At 41.2% G+C, this 14,576-nt stretch overlaps 1 protein-coding gene and 1 gene segment (V, D, J or C); one reads left to right on the top strand and one right to left on the bottom strand.

The window, feature by feature from the left end:
* Positions 1-9: 9 nt before the first annotated feature.
* On the bottom strand, positions 10-2,407 carry LOC126406151 (Ig kappa chain V-VI region NQ2-6.1-like). The segment is given in 3 exon segments: positions 10-152; positions 1,838-2,158; positions 2,251-2,407. Coding segments are annotated over 3 exon segments (504 nt in total).
* A 10,607-nt stretch (positions 2,408-13,014) lies between these two features.
* Positions 13,015-14,562, top strand: LOC126405354 (tetraspanin-10). The gene is made up of 3 exons (XM_050069051.1): positions 13,015-13,213; positions 13,347-13,939; positions 14,034-14,562. Exons 1-3 carry the CDS (start codon positions 13,124-13,126, stop codon positions 14,338-14,340), a joined length of 990 nt encoding a protein of 329 aa, XP_049925008.1. The 5' UTR covers positions 13,015-13,123; the 3' UTR covers positions 14,341-14,562.
* The last annotated feature ends 14 nt before the right edge of the window (positions 14,563-14,576 follow it).

A 14,576-nucleotide genomic window follows, 5' to 3' on the forward strand; every position in this document is an offset into this window, starting at 1 on the left:
ATCTATTATTCACCAAACAATGTGTTGAATATTAAGAAAAGCTATGAATCGACCATTTTCTCTTAATCTGAATGAGAAACATAAAATCTGTGCTGTTTTATGATGAGTTAAAAAGTACTTACTTGTCACAGTCAGCTTGGTGCCTTGTCCGAATACCACAGTGATTCAGTTTGTACACATGGCTGTACAAAAACCTCCTGACTCTCACTAATGAGGGGAGTGGAACTGAAACATCCTGTTGAGACCAACTTTCACTGTCAACATCTCTTCACTTCATCAGTCTCATTATATTCCAAAACACTAAACACACTCTTGTCTCTCACAAGAGATTTATTTAATGTCTGTTCTTGTTTTGTTCCAAGTTGACAGATTTTAATTGTTTGATTGTGGTCAGAATTCTTAAAATCTGCAGTGAGTCTCTCACTGAGGTTTTTGTCACAGTGTGAATCACTGTGATACAGCTTCATTAGCAGAGTCATCCCATGTCTGACAGTAATAGACAGCAGAGTCTCCTGTCTCTGTCCGCTTTATGATGAACTGGTAATCTATGTTTGATGAGGATTTAGAGTTGAATCTGTCTGAGGAGAATCCTGATCCAAAGTTGTCTGGTGCACTGTCAGAATGGCGAAATCTCAGAACATACTGAGGAGCTTCACCAGGAACCTGTTTATACCAGCTGACATAATTGCTATCATATCTCTGAATGTTGCAGTTGAGAACAACTTGTTGTCCTGTAGAAACTGTGTGGACAGCAGGCGTCTGGGTCAGCACTATCACTGCATCAACATCTGTCAACATACAGAGAAAAATACATGAGTCCAAGGTTTGTGTGTGAAAATATGGGCTATAAAAGGACTGAGAAGAATATCTTACATGTTAGAGCAGTGATGAGAGTGCAGAGGGTCCCCAGCATGTTGTCAGTGTGTGGTGTAAACGTCCCTTACTGTCCAGCTGAGAGGTGAGCAGGGTTGGAGTGTGAGGAGAAGAGANTACAGTATGTGCAGTGAACAGTGTTCAGTAATAAGCAGGACGGAGAGGAAACATGACTCTTTATCTCTGATCTCAGTTTCATCACTTTCCTGAAATGTCCTCTCACCAAGTGAACATGCTCCATATTAATAATGTCTCCTGTGATTCATTTATTGGAAACAATCTGTGAATATAGATGATATGGAAATCGTCAGTGTAAAGTTTTCATTTGGTTTTGTTTTTGCTGAATGTAACTCAGCTCTGTTTTTTCAGAACTGTGTAACAGATGACTTTAAGGTCTGTCTCATGAAACAGGATTGACAATTGCTGCAGTTTGAAGTGTAACAATCATCACTACCTGGTTACCAGAGGATTGATCTAAAAATATTTACTTCATTTTGTGTATTCTAACCAGTGTCTGCACCTTCCTATGACTTAAAGATTATATATGGCAATATATAGTCACATTTAAAGCCTGGATTAGCAATATATCAAGATGTCAGATATTATGGATGAGGGTGNCAGTGTCTGCATCTTTCTATAACTTAAAGATTATATATGGGAATATACTGTCACATTTAAAGCCTGGATTAGCAATATATCAAGATGTCAGATATTATGGATGAGGGTGGTGTGCATTTACTGGTGCACTGCTTATTTATTAATTTTGTCATTTTTTCACAAATATATTTTGTCATTAATTTATGTGGGAATTAGTCCAATGTTATCATTTAAATGTTGGAGAAAAAAATGTATAGTGTGTTGCTACACAAAGTGTTGTTTGATGGCTCTATGATCAGATGTGTCAGAGACTCAAAAAGCAGAAGTGTTTAGTGAGGAGGTTTTTGTCACAGTGTAAATCACTGTGATACATGCTCTTTAGCAGAATCATCCCATGTAGCACAGTAATAGACTGCTGAGTCTCCCTCCTCCACATTGTTGATGATCAAACGATAATCTGTTGTTGACTGATGAGTACATGTGAACTTTGGAGAGGAGAAACCAGAGCCATATTGAGGAGCGCTAAAGCTGTGATAATAATTCAGTACAAACTGCGGAACTCCTCCTGGAATCTGTTTATACCAGCGAGGTCCATCTATAGCAGAGTTACAGTCCATGGTGGCTGTCTCTCCTTTCCTCAGCGTCACAACAGGAGGCTTCTGTGTCACCACCGTCACACCACTCACACCTGGAAACAACAAGATGACATGGAGTCAAGAGAAACACACAGACTGATGAATCCAACATGAGGTCAAAGCTGCAGTAAGTCAGCCTCCTTACATGTTAGAGCAGTGATGAGAGTGCAGAGGGTCCCCAGCATGTTGTCAGTGTGTGCTGAGAATGGCCTTGTAACTTGGAAAGTCAGCTTACTGCTGACAGATCAGAGGCTTTGGAGGATGAGGAGAGGAGGTGCTGGAGGAGCAATTTAATACCACACTGAAACTGAGAGTGACTGACAGGAGGAGGAGCTTTGCTTCACTCTGCATGCTTTCTCACATTTCTTACTCTGATCTTCTGTGGAGGGAAATGTCTTTAATTTATTCATCATAGTCAGCGTAGATGAAAATGCTGATTCACAAAATACAATAATGTTCTGACATCAAGACATCCTGCCTTTTATATGCACTTCTTACTACTTTGGTTCCCAAGCATAAAGGAATAATTTTGGCTACATTTTTCCATAAGTCAACGACAGACATCTACTGCACGATAAAAGCTTTGGCTCTGCACAAATGTTCATCATTGCAATTTATGCACATTAGAAGCAAACTTTCTTTGATATAAAACATTTTGAAAACTAAACTATCAGTGTGTTTGCAGTCAGAGACGGTTCCCTCTGATTTTACAGAGAGCTGACACTTGACCTCTTCATTTACATGGAGCTATAAATAAGGAGAGGAGGCCTGCAGGTGCATCCTGGGAAGGAAGAGAGGTGTTAACTGATGGTTAGTTTCTTCCTATACAAATGAGTGTTTTTAGATATATTGTAATGTGAATCCCCTCCGAAAAAGTAGTTCAGGAGGACATGATTAACAGATGAGTTTCTTTTTGCCCTCTTTCAATCTCTCTTATGCTGTAGTTCATTTTGAAATTCTACTATAAAAGGTAGGATGATTGGGATATTAGAGACAGGAAAAAATAATAGGCATATGTCAAAATAAATATAAAAATGTGTTTAAAAACTTTTGTCAGTCACAGGCTGGTTTGTTCCCCAGCTTCCTGTCCACATGTCAGTCTGTCTCTCTCATTCTCTGTGTGCTTCTAATCTGCAGACCAAGGTCTCCCCGACATGCCGCAGCCTTAAGGCAGAGTCGCACCTCCAGAAAGGCCGAAGTCAGCCATCAAGTAACGGTCACGTGTGACAACGAAGGACAACTACAGAAGCAACTAACTGACAAAACTGACATTCTTCAGCCTCTTTGGGACCAAAGAACTGACCATTCCCCCTCTCTAGCATTAGTTTAACTCTGATTTTAACATATGTGTAAATAATAAAATTGTGTTTTAACCCTTTTAAGCATTGTGTTGTCTTTTGCCTTTACATTACTAGCTGTCAAATCTGCAGACCCACTGCAAGTTTTGCAGTAGGGGTGTTATATTTGCTCGCCACAGAGCTTATTTTCTGCAGTAATCTGAAATGAAATGGAAAAATCACACTGGCTTTTTGACTTCCTCATCCTGGAGCACTCTACTGACTGTATAATAAAGATGGACGACATTACAGCTTTCCAAATGTGAAGCCGAAACATCTTGGTCGCCGCCGGAGCTGTCTTTCTGCCATCATAGGTAGCTGTTATCACATTGGTTTAGTTCAAGTTCTCATTTTTCTGAGAAGTTTGGTTATAACCAGTAATTTGATGTTAAAAAAAAAGGGGGTGGGGGGAGACTGAAGTCACGATTGACAGCTGTGTGTGCCAATCAGTATGCTCGCTATCAGTGTCGCTGCTCGTGATTGCTCAGACGGGTGTATGGGCCGGAACTTGATACCAACGGGATTACTATTGCACAGAGTCTAGCTCCAAATGACATCACCAGCCCAAGATGGCAGCAACTGGGCTTCAAGATGCATTGTCCATCTTAATATACAGTCTATGTCTAACGTTTGGGCACTGCCTTTAAATTAACCCCCAACCTAACCTGGGCACTGTTAGGATACATGCACATAAATGTCCCACACACAGAAAATAAGGAGGAGAAAAATACACCGCCACACACTTCCAGTGGGATATATATTATAACTGAGATGGAATACTTTTGTATGAGTCAAATTAATCTGATTTTAATAATCACAAATACAATAATCTTACAATGTTAATTAATGTGAAAAAGCATCTTTAAACAGTGTTATATTACACTTAGGCTACCTTTTCAGTCATTATGTCCAGCTATTGATACACAGAGCAGCAGGATGCAACTGAGATAATTTGATAAATGCTGCCACCTTGTGGTTAAAAGTGACTTTGTACAGAAAGGCAAAGATAAATACTTTATTTAGAGATTAAAAAAAACATCTTTTCTACACCATGCATCGCTCTTTATATATTTATTCTTAGTCACGTGACTTATTCTCATGTCACACTCATCAATAAATTCATATAAACTAATCATCTTCTCCTTAAAAATATATATACATATTAACTCTTTTTTGATACATCAGCGTTGACAGGTCTAAGGTCTCTGTGGCCCTCTCCTCCTCGCTCTGAGCAGTGTTGGCCCCTTGATAATCCCCCTATCATGAGCCCTCATCTGTGCTCGCAGTGGAGACCTCAGACCAACGCTGGGGGGAACCCTCTGTACGGGCCGCTGAGGCAGAGCGAATCTGCCGTCCTTGAGGTCGTCCACAAAACCCTCCAAACCGTCAAACTTTGAGGTGAGCTTCCCCAGCTCATCCTTCAGCATGTTAAACTCCCTGTAGAGGTCACCCAGGGCATCTGACAGAGGTTGGATCCTTGACACATGCAGAGACATTTGGGAAAGAACAAATGAGAAAATTATTTCAGTATTCCAATGACCAGTCAAAGAGCTTTGGCTCTGAAATGTTCCATAAGCTCACATGAAATGGGAACAATGTTTACTGGCAAAACATAACCAAGACGAGACCTCAGTCAAATTGGCAACATGAACATGAAAGTCACGACATGCTGTTAAGCAGGAACAGCCCCATCATCTGCAGGAAACATCAGGGTAACAGACAAAAAGAGCGGAAGTCGCTTAAAAAAAAAGAAGATGAAAGTTTAAATATTCTTGGCACAACTTTGAGAAAGGACACCTGCAGCGAGCCTGCAGTGCACCTGAAACAGTTAGTCAGGAATGTTCACATTAAACTGGGTGTTGGTATGATCCACAACCTGATCTCTAAAGCAAAGGGTCACTGACTTGAAGTAACATCTGCCACATACACTCAATTCATCAGAACATGAGGCTGAAACATTTCCCGTCTTTTGTTGGCACAGTCCCCACAGTGAGGTCATTTACAAAGTAGAGTCGGCCTTGTGTGGACCAGCGCAATTGTGGATCGAATTACTGGCTCTGACAGGTCAGTGGTCATGTGCAGAGCAAAGCAAGTTACATAATTCCTAATTTCGTACCACTGCGAGGAACAATAAAATGCTCACTGACGTAACTGAGTGTTGTTATTCTCGCTCTTTCCCAACATTTGGACTGTTTTCTCTTCTTGTTCCTGCCTTTGCATTTAACATGACTGCAACTTACAGTCAGAAGCTACTGTGACCCACCTGTTGTATTCAGGCAGGACAGAGGCGTGGTCATTGATCAGCAGGTCTTTCACTTGAGTTAGAATAGCAAATTTCCAGTTGTCCAGCACCTGCGTCAGATTGGAACAAGTCTTGCCATTGCTGTGTTCTGCAGAGGACAGACATTTATAGTAGAAGTAAAGCCAAGTATTTACCCTGAACTGTAGAAACGAGAACTGGATTCAAGTGCTTTAAAAAATGAAACCTTTTTCTAATCATTTACAGATTGTGGAAAATTGAGAGTGGCGACGCAGCGTCCCTGACCTTTAGGGACCCAACGTGAGGTTTCCTCTTTCCACTTCTGAGCTCTGCATGTTAAAATCATGCAGAAAAGGACCAGAATCCCCTTCATCATCATCTTCCTCACCTGAGAAAAACAGAAATTATAGATGTGGGTGCTGCTGAGAAACAGTGGCACTCCTAAGGGGAGGGAGAAGGTGGCCGTGGCCCCAGTGACACAATTGCTTCCCTAACTCGGTGAAAATAATCGGAGACAGACATTACTGTCTTTAAGAGGCTGTTAGGCACTTATTTTTTCAGCTAGCACAAAGGTAGTGGTGTCTCTGGAAACTAGACAACCTAAGGCATCAGTTGGAGGCAAACGCATCACCCTATCTTGTTGAGAAGGCGGCTAAATAATGCTCCAAATTTAGGCAAAAATTTGGCAAGGGAGCAACTGGCATGACCATTTTCAAAGGGGTCCCTTTAACTCTCATCTCAAGACATCTGAATGAAAATGGGCTCTATGGGTACACGCAAGTCTCCCCTAAACTTGGGAAGAGTTATTCCCAGTAAATGTTTTGCTCCTTACAATCGACATACTCCTTCAAATTAAAGCTGCATGTTTGTGTTTCTCAGATAATTAGTCATTTTAACTTTGACATAAGGAATCCAAGTGTATTTGCAAGCAATTTCTCAACTCTCAAACTGCCATAATTTCGAACTAGCCTATATTCAACAGCACAATGGCTTTTGGTTTTAATGTGCCACCCCAAGATTTTCAGCGGCCCCATCTGGCCACCCCTGTGAAAAATTTCTAGGGGCACCACTGCTGAGAAACAAGTGTACAGGGAAGCAGTAATGTAATAATTAGATATAATTAGATATTTTTTACATACAACAAACCCATGATAGGCTTATATGATATGATACAGTAGTATTCCACTACTCAATAATAAAATTTGCTGCACATTGACAAACTTTAACATGAAAATGCTCCTACATGCCCTTGTTAGAATAATCTATAACACTATTACACTGTGAAAGTAACCATTCAGCACAATAAGTAATTTTACTTTTGATACTTTTACTTAACTGATGTTTTAATTCAAGACTTTAACTTGTAATGGAGTATTTTTCGACAGTGGTATTTCTACTTTTAGCTAATTAAAGCATCTGAATATGGAAAGGGGAAGATACGTAAGTAGGTAAGTGATGCCAGGAAAACTTGTTTAAAACATTTTCACTTAAAGAAAACCTCTTACGCTTGATAACAAAGTTAGAATTTTACTTACAATAAATTCAACTGAATCTGCAAGTTATTAATCTACATTTTTAATTTAAAGAAATAGGAAACAAAGGTTTTGCATGTAGATCCTGAGCACTGCACTTTATTCTACTGTCACTTAGATTTATTGCTCTTTGAGTTTTACTCTACCTGTCTGTGAAGTAGTGTCAGGAGTCTTTCCAGGTCACAGCGGCCAAACACACTCTGTGGTACGATCCCTCAACAGTGACACACTGAGGAAACATGACCTGGGCAGCACTCTCTTATAACAGCCTCCCTCATTTCCCGGAGCCATTCCCCCACCTGCTCCCACCCACTTCAGTGATGCAGTGAAGACACACTCTGTTCCTTAAGCATGCACGTGCACAAAGCTGCACACATAACATGGCACTATAAAGGCAAAGCTCCCCGTAACACATGCTTTCCACTACGGTCTCTGATGTGTCTTGCAGACTGTGGATCTGCTGCAGTGATAAATATCCCACAGACCCTGAATGGGAGGTCCTGATAATCCCCTGTCTCTGCTCCATCTATCCCCCCACATGTCTTTTAGCTGCTGTGAGTGGTGTAGGGCAACTGCGCTCCCTATGGGCCCTAATCCAGAGGAGGTGTTTGATGTAGCAGCGTGGCTCCGGCATAGCATTCTTACCGCCTACTGTAATAAAATCTGCTCAACATCTGGGCTACGACAGTCAGACGCAGCCGGCAATGGTCCCTTTAGCTGTCAGAGATGATCAAAACCTGGAGACACACGCACTTGATGAAGCTGAAAGTAAGAGGATGAAAACACAGTGATTAGTTTTAATCATTTGCATAAAAAAAATGAATGAATAATAAACAGCTGTTGTACAGTAATGAGAAAAATATACAGCCCCTGGGGGATTTCCTCAGCACTAAACTCCCCAACTCAGATAAGCCGCTGTCTGATTTACTCCATCAGTTCTCTCAGTGTGACATTAACCCACCCCTGATGGGTCGAGATCATTTATGTGGAAATAATCTGACTGCTAATGGAGGACAGATCTGTAATCTGGACAACTTTGGGCTGGCAAATGCAGCTGGACCCAAACGCAGCAGAAAAATGTCCATCACCAAAGCATATTTTCCTACTTTTTTTTAAATACCAAGCAAAAGGAATGCTTTTACTTGACAGCTCTGAAATGAAATACCTTTTGTCACAAGAAATTCCACCTCTGATCTACTCCAGATAGGAGCTCCTTGTTCCATTTGAAAGACGGTGAATGCTGCTGCATCCTGTGCTGATGACTGCAGACAGTACTGATATATGGCACGAGGCGAGCCCATCACGGCTGGAAAGGAATCTGACTTGGCGATGGTCCCTGCCATCTGCACCAACTTTACATCCACAGACACAACACACTGCACTGTGTGCTGAAGGATGGATATCATATGTACCATACATCTTCAGTGCTGACAATATTACAGAACCAGTTGGATTCTATTCAGAGAGTGGGAACTAAGTGCTCTTTCTATTCCATCTTGACAGACACTCAGTTGATAATCTACTCTGTCAGTAACCAGTCACAGTAAATTGGTTGGCTTATAAATCTGGAATAGTCATACCCAGATGTTGACTTTATTTCTAAATGTATATATGCAGAGTGTCTGCAGGTGTCAGACACTTAAATTAAATGCTTTTAAAGTCCTTTTTGAGATAATTTTTAACCACATTTAACAATAATTTCTGGACAAAACTTTTATTTATTTTTTATTCAAGCATTGCAGGTGAGTATAGGTAAGTAGTATAAATGTAGTCCCTTGCAGAGGTAGGTTTTATTTAGGAAGAACACAGTATTAGGTTCATTGGAAGGTTTAAAGATTCAGAATTTTTATGCAGAAGAGCATGACTCCTTTTGACAGAAATAAATTAAAAGATGGATAAATGAAATTAGATAATATATTTGTCGCAATTAAGACCTCAAAAATTCAAATTTAGGACTACCTTATGACGTTTAAGGTCTAAGGTTGGGTTACATTTGTCTTTTTAATATGACTTTTGTGATCAGATGACAAAAGCTGCATTGAAAAAACATGGCCCAATGCCTCTGACACTGAATTTAAGACATTTTTATGCTTCCAAGGACCTACAGACACCCTGATATGTATTTTACCTTTTGATTATCATAATTCATTGCTCCCCAAGCTTATTATTTTCCTTTACGTTAGTGGAAATGCGCAGTAGCAGTAGAGAGAGATACCTGAAGGTACAAATACTCCACTACAAGTTCAAGTTGTGCATTCGAAACAATCAAAAGTAAAGAACACATTATTCTCCTCTGACCCCACTCCATCATTGTCTTATTGTATTTTTATTTTATTTTGTTTTGTTTTGTTTTGTTTTATTTTATTCTTTTGTATTTAATTTTATTTATTGTTTTAATGTTTTATATGTTGGGTAGTTTAGAACAATGCATCATAGTTTTAAAAACAAAACCTTAATCTCCACAGTAAATAGTAAAACTACAGCTGCCAGATAAATGTAGTGGCGTATAATATTTGCTATGAAATGTAGTGAAATACAAGATAAAGCAGCATAAAATGGACATATACAAATGTACCAGTGGCTCAAGTAAATTTACATATATTGATTTCCATCTGTGTGTCTTTGTAAAACACTGAATACATGTGTATATATCCACCTATAGGCACTCCACCACACACTCTCTTGAAAGCTACTTGTGTGAAAACCATGACCAACTATAAAAATAAAGTCCTCTGGAAGCTCAGTGTGACAACTCACAGTTTGTTTTTCCGTTAATACCCATAAATATGGAAACACATTTACAGCAGCACTAATGTCCAGCCTCATAAGCCTTACAGCCCCATCTGGAGTCCACCACTAGTCAGCTTCAGGCTTTGTCTGCAGCAGCGGACCGACTTCCTTCCAGCTCCGTGCAGCTCAGTCCAGCACAGGCAGAGGAAAGAATGACTGCAGCTGACCTGCAGAGCCAGAGAGTGAGATAACCAGGCCTCTGCCTGCGTTGTTTTTTAACTCACTGTCACACTTGGTTGCTCACACGCTGCTTCTTACTGACACACAGCAGCACATCGCTTCATAATGACTTTATCAGAGGACGGTATAAGTGAAATACATCAGCTCTTATACTCAAAGACTGATGACAAACAGAAGGTGCACCACGAGGATTCTCATGTTTCATACTGAGTCACATGCAGAGGTTGTCACATGACTGTCAGTGTTTATATAAGGCCAGAGACCAGTCTAACTGCTGTTCATACCAGCTTCAAAGCAAACGTGATCATTCCTGGTGAATACTTTCTAAATACAACAATGAGCTAACAGGAATAATTTTGTTGAGTGTAATGGCCCCACATGACTACATACTATAGTATGGAAACACAACATAGTAGGAAAATAACACTATATGCGAGAGTGTTGCATAGTAATTTTTGTTTCTGCCGAAACACAGTGATAGCCAAGCAGGAGCCAGCACCTACTATGCAACTTTAACAAGCCTGGATCGACTTCTCTCACTCCCATAAAAGAAAGGTGCTCTTTATGATAGAGCTGCAGCTGTGAGTTGGATGGACCGAGCAGATTTGCTCACTGTGTTGTGAGAGAAGTATTTCACTGCTGGAACGATGGTCTTTTCATAAAACTGGGCTGTCTATGAAGTGGAAATACTTTTGACATTGGTGCCACATGACCAGAGAAAACAAAGAAAAAGGGACTGTGGCATTTGTTTTTGCTTAAGAAGTAGAAAACCTACAACCATCAGAATGCACTGTGCAGCACCGGACTAATAAATGCTCCTGCTCGTGGGTGATGTAATGAGAGCTTGTCTGTTTTGACCATAGATGTACAAAGAGAACTGGATATAGTGTTGGAGGACAGGACACAGTTTATTCCTACGAAAGCTGCTCAGTGATGCATGAAGCCAAAAAAGGTCAACTGCCTGGAGCAGCAGTAGCTCTATCCATAGGGACTTGGGTTGGGTTGCCTGCTTGAGTCCCTGTCCAGACCAAATATGGAGCATAGACTGGTAGCTGCCTGAGAGAGGCATTGAACCACCAACTGCTAGATGCCCCTGTCCATGGGCAGCCCTGCCTCTGCCTCATTGAACCTATAGAGCAAGCATACAAGACTTCCGCCGGCCGAGCTGGCGATTTCCAGTTTACTGATCCGCTAACTTGAATGGGGATAAGATGATTTAATCGCACGGCTAGTCTAGACTTCTTAAATGTTATCAGACCAAATGGATCGAGTTCTGTTAAGAAAACCGTTGCACACTGAGTCCTTTTTTTTCGGATGCGTTTTTTTCAACCCATCATCCAAAAAAAATCGCTACGCACATAAGCCTTGCACTCCGATGCCTTTAATTGTTCCATTTATCGTGAAAATTTGCAATACGTGACAAAATGTAAGGACACATTTCCTCCTTTGCCTCTCTTCACTGAAGTTGCATGAAGGGTCGGAGCTGTCCTCCCTCTGAACATTACTTTCTGACCTGTTGAACATGAGCCATCTGAGTTATGAAATGATTCTGTGCGCCCCGTTCCTCTGACTTGTCGCGGCTGTGTCCCGCTGCCACATCTTCTTCACTGATTCTTAGTCAAATGTCTCTAAAGGCTTCTGACAGATGCAAAAAACACAGAATATTGACCCTGTTCCAAAAATTTTAATTATTGACAAAAGTTTTGGACTCAGTGAGGTCGTATTTATTTTTAGACATGCGACAATTTCAGACAAAAAAAAAAAGACTCAGTGTGCAAATGCCTTAAGTCTATGGGAAAGTCTTGTGTGATGAACCCGGCAGTTGTATTTCCACTGTTTGGCCACTACAATAAATTGGCTTCAAAGCCCAGTGCATTTCCTGGTGGCCTAGTTTTGACACAGGAAACAATATGGCCACCGGCCGGTAACACACAATCTTGAATTACAGTTAAACAATAAGCTAAAATATTTTTCTGAAAACATTTTATGTAAGAAATAGGCAACACAGTAACTGAATCTTGATTTATATTTTTATCAGCAGTGCTTATTTTTACTGTTTGATCTGAGTTCAGCCTCTGTTTACATAATACAGGAAACAGTATGGCGTCCACTTTCTATTCACCAATTCTCGTATTACAGCCAAACAGTGCACTAAAATATCTTTCTGAAGTTTTACTGTTTGGGACTCTCATGATCCGCTTATATAGTCTTCTAGTCTATGGTAGCAGGCATACAAAATTTAGGAGCTACAACCTGTAGTCCAAGCAACAGACCTAGAGCAAACAAAAATCTGCCTGCGTCATCCAAGATGGGAGATGCGCATGGAGATCTGGCCACTGGGAAGATGAAGAACAAAGCATCGTTTTAATGTGAAAATGTCTTTTCCTTTAAATTACTTTGTGTCACAAAATTCAGTTTCATTAGGCTACAAGATGTTTTTTGAAGAATCAGATCTGCACAGATTTTTTTTCATTACTTGCTTTAAGTAACAGTCAGCAGGGTAAAACAGTGTGGTGTAGGAGCCCAGCCACTGTATACGTTTTTGAGTTTAGCCTGCCACTTTCCTTTAACAATCCACTTTATTTTATAATAATTATCAAATTATTACATAACACCATGACATCTTAGCGGTTTACATGTGTAAGCCAAAATCAAAAGTCTCTTGTGTTAGTCAGAGTCCCACTCGTGTGTGTGTGAGACTCTCACACATGCTTTGATAACCGTCTAATCCCCTCACTGTGACTCTCACATGATGAAGAAATCCCACGGCTCGCAGCAGCCAGAGGCTAAACACTGCATGGTTTCTCCACTTCAGCTCACATGCTCCTCTGTTCGTACTGTAGCGAATGCTCCCTCCATGTCCCACTTTAGCTTGTGTGTTTCTGACCAGCTAAAAGCACAGAGAGAAACGTCTCCAACATGAGGCGATATTTGATGCTAAAAAGGATTCCTCTGCCGTGGTCGAGGAGGGATACCACGCAGAACGAGTTCAGTCCACTCATACCGAAGGTAAGAGGTCACTTTTGAACTTCTGTTTTAGGTCCTTTCTGAGTACTGAGTACCTCTCTGTTTAGTTAAAAGTTTAAGGTGGTGTTACTCCTCAAAACCTTTGGTATTTTGTTTCATTCCTGTGTGTCCAAAGGCGAGTTCTGCTAAAGAGGATGCTGAGGAGCTTGGCAATGTCACCGCTGATTTTCAACAAGCAGGGCCAAAAAATGAACTGGACAACAGCTCTGTGTTCACCAGCTTTCCACCCCACTACAGATCTTCTTGGACGGACTATTTCCTAAAATACTTCCTGGTCCTATGCAATCTGGTGTTCACAGTTCTGGGCCTGGTGGTTCTTGGTGTGGGGATGTGGGGCCTCATCAGCAAAGAGTCGTTTGCTCAGGAGAAGATCGGCAATATCGGGACTGACCCAATGCTGATACTTGTGACTTCAGGCTTTGTGCTGACTGTGCTCTGCCTGTCAGGCTGCGTGGGCGCCTTAAGAGAGAACTGCTCTTTACTGAAGCTGTTTTCTGCCGCTGTGCTGGTCCTCATCACCGCCCAGGTGCTGGCCGCTATTATGGCCTACAGTCTACAAGATCAGATTGGAAACTACATGCGGTCAGGGATGTTAGCTGCCATGGTGCGGTACCAGGATGATCTGGATCTGAGGTTCATCACGGATGAGATCCAGTCAAACCTGCAGTGCTGTGGGGCAGATAACTACCGCGACTGGGAGCTCAACATGTGAGTAGAGGGTGACTAACTAAAGAAGCACATCACGACTTGACGTAGGAATGCCTTGAAATGGTAATATCAGATATTTTTCTCCTTTATGCAGATATTACAACTGCTCAGCTCCAGGAGTTCTGGCCTGTGGCGTCCCTGCGACATGCTGTGTGGACCCTTTGGAGAACGGCACAGTGTGGAACTCTCAGTGTGGTGTAGGAGCCCAGCAGCTGGATGAGTTTAGCGCACAAAGTGTGATCTTCCTGGGCGGTTGTCTGGGGGGAATCTCACGCTGGGTCGAGCAGCACGAAGGTCTGATCGGGACAGTTATAATCATTGTACTGGGGGTCCAGATTCTGACTCTGTTTATCTCTACACGGCTATTAGAAAGCATCCAGTGGCATAGAGTTAACATGTAACATGGGGTGATGAATTGTGTGCTGACACTTAATGTATTAACTGCTGTTGGATATCTACCTTGTTTGTGACTTGAAGTAAACAAACTGTACCCCCCTCATAGAAATAAAATGCATCATTTTATTTCTATGCTACCCCCGAGACCATAAGAACAAAAATACTCAGATGACTGTGTCTGTCCTGCCAGTGTAAATAAAAAATAACTACTTACTCTAATGAAGCAAATTTCAGCGTAAAA

This window comes from Epinephelus moara, chromosome 18 (assembly GCF_006386435.1).
Source record: "Epinephelus moara isolate mb chromosome 18, YSFRI_EMoa_1.0, whole genome shotgun sequence".
In the NCBI taxonomy this organism is placed as follows: domain Eukaryota; kingdom Metazoa; phylum Chordata; class Actinopteri; order Perciformes; family Serranidae; genus Epinephelus; species Epinephelus moara.